The sequence below is a fragment of the Patagioenas fasciata genome, chromosome 5 (genome assembly GCF_037038585.1).
Source record: "Patagioenas fasciata isolate bPatFas1 chromosome 5, bPatFas1.hap1, whole genome shotgun sequence".
Lineage (NCBI taxonomy): Eukaryota > Metazoa > Chordata > Aves > Columbiformes > Columbidae > Patagioenas > Patagioenas fasciata.
This window is the reverse complement of record NC_092524.1, coordinates 26435914-26450251: the sequence shown is the minus strand read 5'-3', so window position 1 is coordinate 26450251 and position 14338 is coordinate 26435914. Positions and strand designations below refer to the sequence as shown.

General features: G+C 40.1%; 1 protein-coding gene across 1 annotated transcript in view; it reads right to left on the bottom strand.

The window, feature by feature from the left end:
* LOC139828042 (uncharacterized) overlaps positions 1–14338 on the bottom strand; it is a 61180-nt gene that overhangs the window by 9992 nt on the left and 36850 nt on the right. Inside the window, exon 4 of the mRNA XM_071808614.1 lies at positions 4070–4138. Coding sequence (XP_071664715.1) covers positions 4070–4138 — 69 coding nt within the window. The remainder of the gene's footprint in view (positions 1–4069; positions 4139–14338) is intronic.

Here is a 14338-nt window from a genome sequence, read left to right as displayed (position 1 = left end):
CGCTTGCAAGTGTCCGCTACTCGAGCGAGCCGGCTCCCGAAGGAGAGCGCAGGAACGCACGGCTCCCGGGTTTGATGCAGAGCTCACCAGAAAGTGGCAGCCAAGCTGGGCAGACGCGGAGCCCGTGAGGGAGCGTCTCGGCCGGGCCCGAGCAGCCGCAGGTGCGGCCCCGGGGACGCAGAGCTCCGAGAGGGAGCCGTGCAGACGACCCGCGTTTGCAGCTGAAGAAAAGCAAAGTCCCGCTCTGGAGAAAGAGCCTTTGGGCGAGCCCGCTGGCGAGCGCTCCGGGCCGGCTTTCGGACTGGTCCTGTGCCCCCACCACCCACGGGCCCCCGCCCGCCCGATCGGCAGTCGCGCCCGGCCGCAGGGAACTCGCTCGGGGCCGGTGACTGAGGGGGGCCCAGCCGCACGGTCCTCACCCACTCCCCACCTGCTCCCCGGCGGGCACGAAGGTCCAGCGCCTCCACCGGCGCCAGGGTGAGCCGGAGACACCCAGCCTGGCCAGCTCTGGAGGAAAGGGACAAGCCGCCACTAACCTGCCGGCGCCTGAGGCGGGTGTCCTGGCTGGGCCGCGCCGGCGCCGCGGGGCCGGTCCTCACGGAGCGGGGAATAAAGCCGGCGCTCCTGAAGCTGCACCGGCCAGGCCCGGCGGACACGGGCCGCCTCAGCACGGCAGCTGAGAACAGGCGGGCCTGGGGTGCCCAGCCCGGCCACGCTCCCACCTGGCGAGAGAGCCGGCCCGCCATGCCGGATAGGCGCCGCGGCGGCGTTTACGACAGCTCCCGGCATGCCGCGGCGCCTACAACTCCCAGCCTGCCCGGCCCCGCCGCCGTTAACCCTCTGCGGCGCCGAAGCAGCTCTGCAACCGCCGGCCCCCCCGCCCATCGCTACCACTTCCTCACGGTGGGCCCTGCGCCGTCAGGCCGCCCCGGCCCAGCTCCGCCGCGCCCGCGGAGGGAGGGCAGCCGTTCGCCCCCGGCCCGGCCCGCCGGCGGTGCTCGCTCCGAGCGCCCGGCCCAGCCCGGCCCGCTGGTGCTGTGGCCGGTTCCTGCACTCCTGCAGCGTGGTGTCTGGTCCCAACTACTGCTGTGTGTCACTGGCCGCGGTGGTATTCATTGCCCACTCCCTGCCAGCTAATAAAAAGCAGGTGAAAGAAACATCTTTTTCCAACTGTGGTTTGGTTTTGGTTTGTTTGTCTGTTTTCTTAAAAAAAAACCAAAATGTTTCAAAATACAAATTGTAATAAGTAAATTAACTCAAAAAATGGCCTTACAACTCCCAGAAAACTTCGGGACAAAGTTACCAGGAAATGCTGGGTTATGCAGCAGTGAAAACAATGCGAAAACTTGGTCACGTTATCATGTTTTGTCCTCCCTCCTATATACTCTTCGTGTAGGTTCTCAGGGTACATATGACAAACACATACAGCACTTTCTCAGCTCCTCTCTCAAAATAGGTAGCAAATGATGTGAATACAACTAACTTGCTGCAAACTAAAAAATAACCCAGAGAGTCAGAATCTATTTTTAAAGTAAGAGAGGGTCTGGGGCAGACAGCCCAAATTATGCAGAAGCAGCACTTCAGACTAAAATTCACTGGGTCTCACCCAAGCCCCCTCCACGGCTTGGTATCCGTGCCCCAGACGCCCTCAAAAGCACACAGAGCTGCTCCCCTATACGTCTATTTTATTTGCGATATTTTTTATGAAAGCCTTGTGCAGCAAATACAAGTCAAATGGCTCTAATTTGCAGTGCTACAAAGTGTAGCATGCTCAGACGTGTAACTGCTTGACAGACTACACAGAAATCTGGCTTATGCTCCAACCCCTGAAACAAATGCAAATATCCAGAAACATTCTGCTATTTCTCTAAAATTAAAATACAAGTAAAACAAACCTACTGCCAGATTTTTCTTGCAAATACTTATTTTTTAAAAAGAAACCACTACAAATTTATTTCAGACCATAAAAAAAACAGAGGAAAAAAACCACTTTTTTTTTTAGGGGAAAAAAAAAAAGTATCTATAAGAAACACATATCTATAGCTCTTTTTTTAAAGTTTATTTTTTAATATCTTGTCCCTTAAATCAGCCTACAAGCCAATAGCTTTATCTAGAGAAAACACAATTGGAAGCCTTTTTTATGTTGTACTGTTTTTCAGACCCTTACAGGAGGTTTTTAAAGACAATTCACAGCTACAATATTCCAAATGGCACAAATAAAATTATTTAGAATTTATTCCTCACTGTAGCAATTTTTCCTTTGGTATATTTTTCAAAATTTCCTGGGAAAACACAATCAATTGCCGTCTAGCTTAGTGCACCTACACTGTTACCTCTTTCTCTACATTTTCTCTTTACAAATCCACCACGAAGATGTTATAAGTATTTTACTTATAGATAATGAAGACTTAAAAAGGACAATACCACAAGAGAAATGCTCAAAAACAAACTGAAGGTGTAAATGACCTCCTCCCATGTTCCAGATGTACCTACAAAATCCCTGCTTACTCGTACAGGATTATACATTCCATTATGAGTCTGGCCTTTTTAAATTTTGTACTATTTTAACACCCCAAATTTATAGATTTTAAAAATTGGCATGTTAAAAGGGCTTTATTTAAGGATTTCAATGAAAACAGTGTTATGTTTTGTCATATTACCATAATCCTTCTTTTTAAATCTCTTAGAATTTCAGTATAACCTAATTAAGTAATTTTAAGTAAGTCTTAACCCAAATACATAGATCTAATAAAAAAGTATTTTGCAAACAGGGAAAATGGACTTCTAAAATAGATTCCTCAGCTATGAACAAAGATGCTGAAACATTTTCTCCCCACAAACTTGGAGATCTGAACTATTTCACAGCACTTACATTTAAAAACCTAAATACTCCTAAGAAAACAAATTTCACCAAATAGCAAGCATAATGTTCCATTCTAATTGTATTTGTTTATTCCTTTTATTTTTTAAATAAATCTTGCATTTTTCCTTGTCAAAAAGGAGGGAGACTAGGGGAAGGAAAAAACCTGCAAAATCCTACGTACCTATCTTCACATATTGTCTATTTCAAAGCTCTTCTAACAGCAGTTTATGCTGGTTTTAGATACTGTATATTATTTTGCCAGTGGAAATATTATTATTTAGAATTTTGCCTTTTAAAAAGCTACAGAACAACATTATAGATTTTAGAGACTTCTAAACATTTTTAATCTCTCTCTTTTTTAAATGTTACAAACAACCCATTTGGTAAATGGAATTTACATTTCTCTCTTGTCTAAATTATCAGAGTTGAATCAACAATTCGAAACAGAAAGAACAAATGATGTACCGTAATATAATAGCAAGCCCAACACTTTAACACAGCTCCTCTCTCTATTGGTGTATAATAAGCTTACATGAAGTATAAAATATCCCAGAAATATAGTCTCTTTCCACATCAGAAAGTTGTACGTATTGACTAATTTGACCTCAAGGAATTGCATTTGCTCAAAAAGCATCCTATCTATAGCCTTATGCCATTTACTGACTCCTGCTTAATTAACCAGCATGCTTTGAAAACAAGTATCGTTCCTTCAACTTAATCAAAACAGACTATTTTTAATTGCTACCACAACAAATACGTTTGTCAACAAAACAAAGCCACGTACAATGAGAAAGAACTATACTTTTTAGCCCTGTCTTTGACCAACCACAGATTACAGCATCCACTTACAGTTTATTTGCTATTCTAATATAAGGTGAACTGAAACACGCCCTACAGCTCACAAATACATCTATCTTTCTATAATATCCTATCATTTGCATCTTTTAACGGGAAAATCCAGTATACCACCATCAGCACTGCTGCTCTCCTGCAACCAACCAGCCTTCAGAAGGACTTGGCATTAACTTCCCTCCCTCACAACACTTTGCCTTCTCACCTCTCTCAAAATAAAACAAAAATATTTGGGTTTGTCTGAAATGTCAATAAACTCCAAAAGTGAAAAGGCCAAAAGGTCAATTATTATTTAATCCAAACAGAAAACTTATTTTCTCTCTGTCTCGAAAGCTGTCAGTAACAGCACGTTACCTGAGGAGAAATGCTCGCTTCCCTTGGACGGCCGTCCTTCTGTCCGGAACACGGGCTGTGCCATGCTCCCTATAACATAAAAGAAAATATATTAAAATTAGTATATGCTTAAACCCATTTCTGCACATTCAAATTATCTGGCCCTCACAAGGCTTTGTATCTCTTGGTCTGAAAAGCATTTTTAAAACTCCTATTTCATTCTAATTAGGGCTTTCAAAATTGTTTTTCATAAGTCAGGTACATGTGTCAAAAATTAGCTCCATACATGGCCAACTGAAGTACCAGATTCTCCGGACCTGTTTTTTGGTTCTTAGAGGCCTGTATACTGCTGCATGCTCCATCTCATCCGCAACATTTAAATCTGCAAATGGCATGATCTTATTTTAAAAAAGAAAAAAAAATATTTTACATATATTGAAATCTAATCTTTTTTAAAGCCATTTACATGAGGGACAGAGTCCTGAGATACTCCTTCCCACGGCAACTTTTCCTTCTACTGTTGTAAAAGCTGAATGCCTTCTCAGATACATATGGTGTTTGCTTTACTCATTTTTCTGTGATTTGTGTTATTTTGTACTTATTTGTGATGTTGCAGAATTTACACAGGCCTGTAGTTTTGACACTTTTGTCTCCTCCCCTCACCTGTGAGGAAAACTACCAGTTAAAATCACTGTACACCATTTTTATGCCCTTTTTCCCTCTACGCTTTTTCAAACGAATGTGAGAGAAAAAAAAAGTTAAGATAATAAGTACAAATTTACAGTGTACTATATTTACAGAAAAGCCCTTGTTCCAGTTTGTCATTTAATAAGCATTATCAATGTAAGCCATAGTCAGAAAGCCTCAGCACTGTTGGGTGTAGTATTTATGACTAAACTGCCATTAAAAAAAAAAAATAAAAAAATCTGCCTGTGTTGAAATCTTTTCTTCCATCTTTTACCCTTCTCCTTCCACATATTTTACCCTCCTTATACTGCTTAGATCCTAGCAGACTGTTGCCACACGTGTATTTTTCCACCCAATTTCCTAGACATTGACAAATGTGAACCAAGAAAGCATTTTGCACGACATTAACTTATCTAAATCACTTCTTTCCTCCATTCACTCTTTTTCTCCATGGCACCCTATGCCTTTTTTTACCCTCTACTCTTGCTGTGTTTGGTCTTTGCCCACTTTTCTGTACTTTTGTCTCCTGCTGATCCTATCAGACCGGGCAGGAAGAACTGAATGTTTCTCTCTCCCATTTGCCACACTGTCTCTCACTTTTTTGTGTGTTTTACAGATCAAACACATTCTACTGTCATTTTCATATATTTTTAGAGATACTTTTTTTTCCTCTCTAGGAACTTGCTGATTACAGTCACCCATACTTTGCAAAGCCAGGTGAGCCCTGTCCTGCTCTAGTACATGCTCCTGTCAGCACACTAAGTGTAAGTGACTTGCAAGCCTCTAAAGCAACACATGAAAAAGGAATAGGGGGTAACCTGTAGAGATGCCCCTTAACATCACAGAGAAAAAAAAAAAGACATTTTTAACTGATTCTGACTTTTTTAAGAGATACCATCAAAAGAAAACACCTATCTCAGACAAAATCTTTATCTAGATCACTAGCAACACTTTTCTACAGTAATAAAAGTAAAAAGAATTTAAAAATTCAAATTTACTGTCCAGCATCACCTGTTTAGGATTTACTTTTCTGTATGTCACTCAGCCTGGGGAGTGAAAGTCACCTGTTGGTTTCACTTTTGTTCTCAGACAGTTTCACTTTCATGCACTGGCAAAATCTTCCATATTTTCAGTTCAGCAATGTTAAAGACATTTACATTTTTAAACAATGCTCATTACACTTATAATATGAACAATTTATGGCCTTCCCTTTCCCAGGACACTTAGAAAAAATAATTTGAGGGCCTCAACATAATGGGCAGCATCCTTCTAAAGGAGCACCTTTCCCCTGTCTCATATTAGGTTGTGGTCTGCTCCTTATTTCCCTGAAATAAATAGGAAACACGCCATTAACTTTACTGACAGCAGGATCAGGCCTCTGGGTTAGTAATCTACAACAAAAGAAATGCCATATGCAGACCAATATATTGCTTATAACATACAGTGCTTGCCTCCAATTATTGTCCTGTGCAAATTCAAGGGAAAAAACAGCTCTTGCATTTATTTTTCTGTATGCTTTTAAATTAGTGATAAATATCCTTCTTGGCACAGGCCATAGGAAATTAGAGGGCATCTATCCACTTTGGCTTGCATAGGGGGGAAACACTGTATCTCCCTGTTACCAACTGCAAATGAGTATTTCTCCTCCTCATGCAAAGCGCCAGCTCTATGAAACACTCCAGCCCATACAGAACTGTCACTGTCTTGCACCAAGACCTTGTTTAATCAAAGTTTCCAAAGCATATACTTATGTAAACTTCATTTTACACAATGCTTTCAGAAACTAGAATTCTCAACAGAAAGGGAAAAAAAAAAAAAAAAAAAAAAGCCTTCCATTTATCTTTTCAAAACCTGCATGTTCCTTTCTCTATTACTTTCCCCTCCCTATGGCACAGGCTCCAAAACGCAGTCATGAACTCACACATATGTGCAGGTAGGCACATATTCATACAATGAATATGCTACCAAAGCACTGCAATTTCTGTCTTTGTAGACATAAGGGTTTCTGAGACATTGAGACTTAATGGAAAGACTTAAAGGTTTATAGGGGCCATGCAACTTTCACTTTTTCAACTTCTTTTCTGGAAATTGTGTGTCCCACAAGCACATACAGACACTGTCACTAGCTGCTTACAGATATTATTGTCCTATTTACATGCCAAAAGTTAAATCTTAAAAGCTTACATATGCAACTCCTGTGAGAATACTTATATCTCAGTTTTATTTACCCCACTGCTTTATTTCACCATATGAAATGTGAATAAAAAATGAGGAATTGCATTGTGATCACATACCCATCTGCTTCACAGACATACACTTTTCCATCCAAGTAGACTGTGTTACAATATATTTGACTTACCACCCTACACATCTAGACATGAGCAGATTCCACAGCACCACATAGCACATGTTCCCATTCCCTCTTTTCCCAGGTGCCACTACCCAGGAGTAACCGCTCTCTCAAAGAATTTCCCTCTGCCCTCTTTCTCTACCTCCACCTCTCCTCCCCCTTTCCCAGAAGACATCTATGTTTCCAAGGCAAATTAACCATGAGACTTATACACACACTTAATTTTAAGTGTATAAACATACTCCCCGTGTTCAGCGGGGTTATTCACTCGCCTAGGCCAACCGTGCCTTGCTGTGCTTCAGTGCCATACAAAGACAGACCGCTACAATTGCCCGGGTCACAGCGAACACTGTCTACCGGAAAGCATGGTCACACCACCAACTTCTGCAGACTCACAACATGCTACCTGTATGTCCCAGTGTAGCCACAGTCCTCATAAATGCCCAAATTCACTCTTTCCTAAATGCAATGTCTAAGCCTCGTTCATCCCCAATTTCCTAATTTGCAATGGAGCTGTTGATACAGTGTTTTGGTGGGAATTAGCTATCACACAGGTTTTGCATCAGCCTTTCTCACGGGGCTGCATCTCCCCCAGTGATAAAGTGTCCTGGCAGAAATATCTTGCTACCACTAGTTTTCACCGCATTAGCTTTTAGGGCAAAGACCCTGAATTGTAACAATTTCTGTAAGATATGATGAAGCTTAACTTCAGCGGACACTTGCGGTATCAGTAAATATCCATCAATTAATATTGGTGTATCGTTACAAATGAGATAAATAATTACAGGCAAATACAATGGCCTGTTTCAAAATGGTTACTTTAAAGGACGTGTTTTGTAACTTAGCCTTACTCTTAAATGCTGCTTTTGATGCACTTGTAGAAATTCTCTCTTTCCGAAACATTCTGCGCCGTATTTTACCTGGCTTTTATATGAATATTTACTATACATTTTTGTGTCATTTAAACTAACCAGATAATTTTAGCTGTGAGATTACTACTTATCTTTTGTCTTCCGATTTTCAGGATATTAAGGCCTCACAGCAAGTATTATCTTGAATAAACCCTTTGAAATTAGTGTGGCACAGGGGCAAACAAGAAAGATAACAGAAAGAGGGCTGGTGTTCTTTCAAAGACAACGTTACACTAATTCCCTAAGTGCAAAGAAGGGAGGTCCCCTGGAGGTGCCTTGCCGAGCCACACCAGCAGTCCTGAAGGGCTCTGCAGTCCCCACTTGGGGTTCCCAATGGCCTGCAGCCCCCTCCTGCCAGGTCCTGCTGCAGTACAAGAGATTATTGCAGGGCCAGCCTGCTCCTCTCTCCTTTACTCAGCTGCGAACAAGCAGAGCAACTATTAACAAATACATTAATGTATTTGTTTTGGAAGGCATCAGGCATAACCCCTAGTGCTATTAATAGTCACATTATTAATAATAATTGTAGTGGAGGGTAACTGTCATGAGAGGTAGGTTAAATGGAGGAACAGGGATGTGAACAGGTCAAAGAGTGTCAGTGATAGGTGTAGAGAGTACAGCCTGGAATCGCTGGCTTTTCACCTCCTTTTCACTTTACTTCAGTCTCAAATTCACCACACTTTTGCTGTCTTTACTTTTTCCTGATCTCTTAAGCAGTGCCCTGGTCCTGGCTCAACGGGGCATTCACACAGGAGAGACCAAGATGAGCAGTGCAATAGCCCGGCCAGCTGCTGGGGTCCATGGAGAGCATCCCAGTCACCTTAAGGACCCCCCACTCATGCCTGTGAGTCAACAGCATCTCACTGTTTGTACAATGGGGTTGACAGAGGTACAGTGGATATGACAACACCGGTATTATATGTCAGCTGGCCCTATTTTAAACAACCAATGTAACGCAATAGACTTCCAGCACAATGTTTTCCAACTTGTAACTAAAGACCATCTGATGAAGACACCTAAAACAATATACACACAACATAAGGAGAAAACTGCTCCAATTTTTTCCTTAATTTTAAAACAAATATACCAACATCAAACCCTCTTTTTATTGCCCATATCCTTACCAAGAATAATTTTGTTTGAAGAAGAACATGAGAAAAAGATGCCTATAACTCAGATAATCATATGGACTATCACGGAATTATGTAGGTCCTTTGTCAACATCAACAGACCTTCACTGCATCCAGGTTCAACAACCCTGGTTTATGTCACTTTCTAAAGCGGTGTTGGTAGGGAATTCATCACTAGACGGGACGTTCACCTCTGCTAAAGAAGCCTTTCTCAAACTATGGGTTGCAAAAGGACATAATGGTAATCACAGTGTTAGAAAGAACAAAGTTTGTCAGCAGTAGCTCAGTTTTTGACAGCAAGGGACTGAGAAGTTCCTGCAAGTAACCAGGGTAGCCACCAGGCTGTGGACTACCTTGGCTTTCTGGCAGCCAGTCCAGTCGCCCTGGAAAAGTGAGAGAGTTCTCAGGCAACAATTACAGAATCTTAGTCCCTATTATTGCAAAAAGGAAGAATTTAAGACAATAACAGGGAGAGAGGTGAATCAAAAAGAAAGTCACAGATTTTAAAAGTTTGATAAATACTGACCTAATGAACACCATGACGCATATAGCAGATGGCAAAAAAGGAAATATATATACTGCCTGCTAATGGGAAAAGGAACCGCAGCACAGATACTGAGCACTTGATCCCTAGGAGATTACAAAAAAGAAACACAAAACTTTTCCCAGTGATGGGCTGACTGATAAAGATTTATCAGACTTGATCAATTAACAGCACTTCCTTTAGTGAATACCTCTTTGCCATATATTCAGTATCCTTCTACAACTAAAAAGCAGGACATGATCCTCATAGTCCAAAAGCATTAGTCCTCTGACTGAGTTATTAGTGGAGAATGGGAAGGAACTACACACCACTTGTCTCAGCTGGGAGAAGTGCTCAGCATGTCTAAAAATCCTGCAGACTCTGAATGTCTCAAAACGTATTGTGACCTTGGCACCTGTCATTTATTTTGGCTTGTAAGAAGACAGCTGATGAGCTTGCTCAGTTTCCCTCTCCCTTTTTGAAGGGCTTTGGCTATGAAAACAACTGATTGCCAAACAGCCCTTCTATTTTCTTTCATGCTTACACCAGTTTTGTACACTCTCAAGGTCCTTCCCCAACTGTAGCTTGGGGAAGATGGGATGTCATTTCTCCTACAGCCAATCTGATAATGATATATTTTACTTATTTCTACATGTTATTTGACATTCCAGGGCACCTAAGTAAATGGCATATGTTCAACCCACCATAATAAATTAAACTGCTTGCAAAAGATAAAAGACTCCTTATTTCTCCTGCTTTCTTAACAAGCTAGCATAATAAATAACATCTCCTGGTCAAAAAAAGGTTGCTAGAAATTTTTGCTTTGTATCATAATGAAGGTTAGAAGCCAGACCAACAGAGGATGACCAGAACATTGATTTTTATCCTCAGGATGACCATTTGAAAACACATTATATCTAGTCCTCAAGAATGCATATTCATGGATTGTAAACCAACCTGTGTCCACCTAAACTTGGACATATGGTACAGCCATCCCTTTCCTGGACACCAAGTCTTGCCATTCGCAAAGAGCAAAGCACACTTGTTAGCACTGAACAAGTGAGGGGCTTTCCAATAGTGCAGTGCTGAGCATGACATAACAATTTAAATGGAATGAAACAAAAAACAATAGGCTTCCATGAAAATTTAAAAAAAAAAAAAGTACTCTATAAAAAATACACTAACAATCCTATAGATTTTTATGAAAAATGAGGCTCTGTCAGTCTTTCCCATGGACAATTCTTACTGTCCTGTATGATTTTGCAGCCCCTCAACATGAATGGTTGAGCATTTCATAAAAAAGGTTTACATTATTTGTCTAAATACTGTAGGACTTTGAGTCATGGCTGACAGCAGCCTAGTCTTCTCCAGCTGCCCAAACATAGTTAAAATAATCAGGAATCAGTCAAGGGCGCAGAAGAAAAAAATTTGGGCCTGAAATTTATCCACACATTGTCAATTAATTACAGGTATGTCTGTAAACGGTGGTTGTGAACCCAAGTACTCAGTCCTGATCAAAGCAGTATGAAGTGGCCACTTCACATAGGTTAAGGTAAGGTATTTCTGCTCAGGTTTTATGTCTCTCACAATAATGTTACTGAAGCTGGTCTTACTGTGTTTTGTGAAGGGACCCAACTAGCTGCCGGAATATGAAGTCAAACAAAAGAGAAGGTTCAAGCAGATTAATTCAAACTTCACGCTGTTACTCTTCTGAAATAAACTAGACACAGGGAGAACACTGTTAACTGACACAATCTAGCAAAGATTTTTTTTTCACCTTCTGAACGTTCAGAGCCTATATACCACTTACATAGCATGCAGTTGAAGAACATGACCCAACCTGCACTATCATCACCCATCTGTGTGCAACTAGTGGACTCTGGAATTCCAGAAAAGGACCTTCATATATGGGAAAAATTCTTAATTTTAATTAAATTTGGAAAATGAGGCACATGTGGAGCCCCCACAGATGGCAAGTGAACTTGTCGGCATCCACCTGCAATTGGTAAATTGTTGAACAGTTTAAGTCAGCCATTAATATCTTGTAGCTTCATGTTACTTTCCATCTCATATGGGTAAGGAATAAATGAACCAGCAGCCAGGTGACATATCATCTATTTTATATGGAGTTTGTTCTACATATCAATATTTGGGAGGGGGGAGCAAAAAATAGTAGCTTTCTATTCCTAAAGCTTCAGTTTCATTTAAGCAAGCAGACAGACCAACCACAAAATCCAACCTACATATAATCCCATACGCAGAATTACTCTGCTAAATACAACCTGATTAAAGCAACTACACTGTGCACTACAATGTAACCAAATTATTTTTACCCCAAATTTCTGGAGGACTGAGCAAATGCAGTCAGGTCCCCTGGAAGTGGCCGGGTGCCCATGGCAGAGGCAGCAGTGCTGAGGGTGACAGGCCCGTCCCCAGCTCGGCCCGGACCTCCGGCCCCCACGTCCACATGCCATCAGGCTGCAGCACAGCAAGTCACTGACAAACTGTTGGCTGTATTTATGTACAGCAGACAGTCCATATAATTTCTCATCTGCACACCTATGATTTTAGATGAATTTAAATTTTATATCTTCAGCAGTTTACAAAGAAGTTTGGCGTTAACGCACTTAAATCCAGATATCCTTGTATTCTGACTGCTTTCCTTTCTGTTCCTATTAGATGTCCTTGTGCACATAGTGCCACCTCATCTTATATCCCTACATCATGAAATACAGATTTGCTGCATTATTATAACAAAACAATGGTGAAGATTATTTTAATCGTTGCTTTAAATCTTACAAGCATGAGGCCTGGTTGTTTAAACAACATTCTATACTGTAAGTATAATGATTAAAACTAAGAGTTAATAACTAACACCACAATTCGCAACCTCTGATAAACACTGTGGCCAATTAAATGGATTTTTTTTTCAGTGAAATTAATTTATTTAATGGTCTATTTTAGGTTTAAAAATGCGTATTAGTAGCAGCCTGTCATCATTACCCCACGGATCTGTGTTGCAGAAACACAGGATTTGATTTGAGTTGGGAAACTGTACTAATCTGAGTCTTATTTCTCCCCTCTCCCAAATTAACCAGGAGGAAAAAGGGAAAAGGAAAACTTATTGAAAGCTATAGTAATCAATTCTCATCCTGACAGGATGGATTTTTAGACCAGAGATCAAGCAATTGGGTATTCTTCGTTTGAAACACATTAACAATGAAAACTGTGCCAAAAGTACTAGTATTCATAAATAGACTAGAAATCTAGATAGCTGTAGTAGAAAAAAGTATTAAAATCTGAACCTCTAATACAAATATTCCTCTGGTTATAATGTTACAGCCACAAATGAGGATATTGCATTACAAATCCTGCAGTATCTGCCTTGCCTAATCTTACGTGATCATCAGTAGGACTTTTGACTGCAAGACTTTGTCTTATATTTATGGTGTCCTATAGAAGAAATTAATATCAAATTACATAATAATGGTTTACTGTAATAATAATCTATAGCAGAATCTTCATCACTGGGAATTTTTAAATTAATGGATTACATTAAATCATCTTCCACATCTCCCTTATTTTAATGTGAAATATTGAAATTTTGGAAAACTTTTTTTGGGACTTAAACTGGAAATATGTTTGACCCTTTTAGCAACTCTGGCATTATTTCTAGGGAGCAAAAAGAACACATAATTTGTGTGCCAGGAGAACAAAACATTTTTTTAAAAAAAGAAGTTACAGAAGTATGCATTTGTGAATTTGTTCTGGAGAATTTACAATTCGCCTCTAAAATTGCTCATCAATAAATAAAGAATGAAGCATATTACTAATACATCAATTCTGTTGTCCATATTGGGCTTACACTATGCCTCACATAGCTCACTTTCTAATGAATGAAATATTTAACAACTTAATCATATTTAAGCTTATTAATACATCTTTTAAAAGCACACAATTTAACTGAAGCACATACAATTAGCAAATTCAAATTTAAGGTAGCGTTTCAGTGGAAACTGTAGTCAAAGAAGTTGGACTTTGTTCCTAACATTTATGTTTATGTCCTGCCACTACATTGAGCCAGCTCTGAGCTTGTTCCCACTTCAGATCATACTGTACCTACCTTCTATTTAATTTGTAAAGTCTAGCTTATTGTACTGATTATAGCACCAATATGACCATAAACAGATGCCCACTGATTTAAAAGTTACATGAAAATAATTATTTTCCTTGGAAAAATCACTTTTGTGATGTTCATGTCTCCATCGATCAGACATATGCAGTTATTCTTTTCCAAGGTAAATATTTACATTTACTTAGTACATTAAAACATATTTTTTTAAAGTGGTTTCAATTAAATGTAAGTAGCTGACCAGTCTTCTGAAAAGCTAAGTTCTGTGGTAGAACTCTCACTATGAGTTTTAATGGCATTCTTTGAATTTGAACACATTACCAAAGTGAGAAAACTGCTTTCTCCTCTTAAAAAATTTCAGCAGACATTTAAAAATATTTTTATTTGATTATGTTTTTTTTTTTTGTTTCCTTTTGTTCCTTTGAATTCCTTCCCTTACTTCAAGGACTTCAATTGCCTGAAGTTACTTGTGCAAAATTGCTGTATATCTCCTTCTGTCAGTAATTTATTTCAATATCAAAACAAAGAAATATTTATTCTTTATTATAAATTTCAGA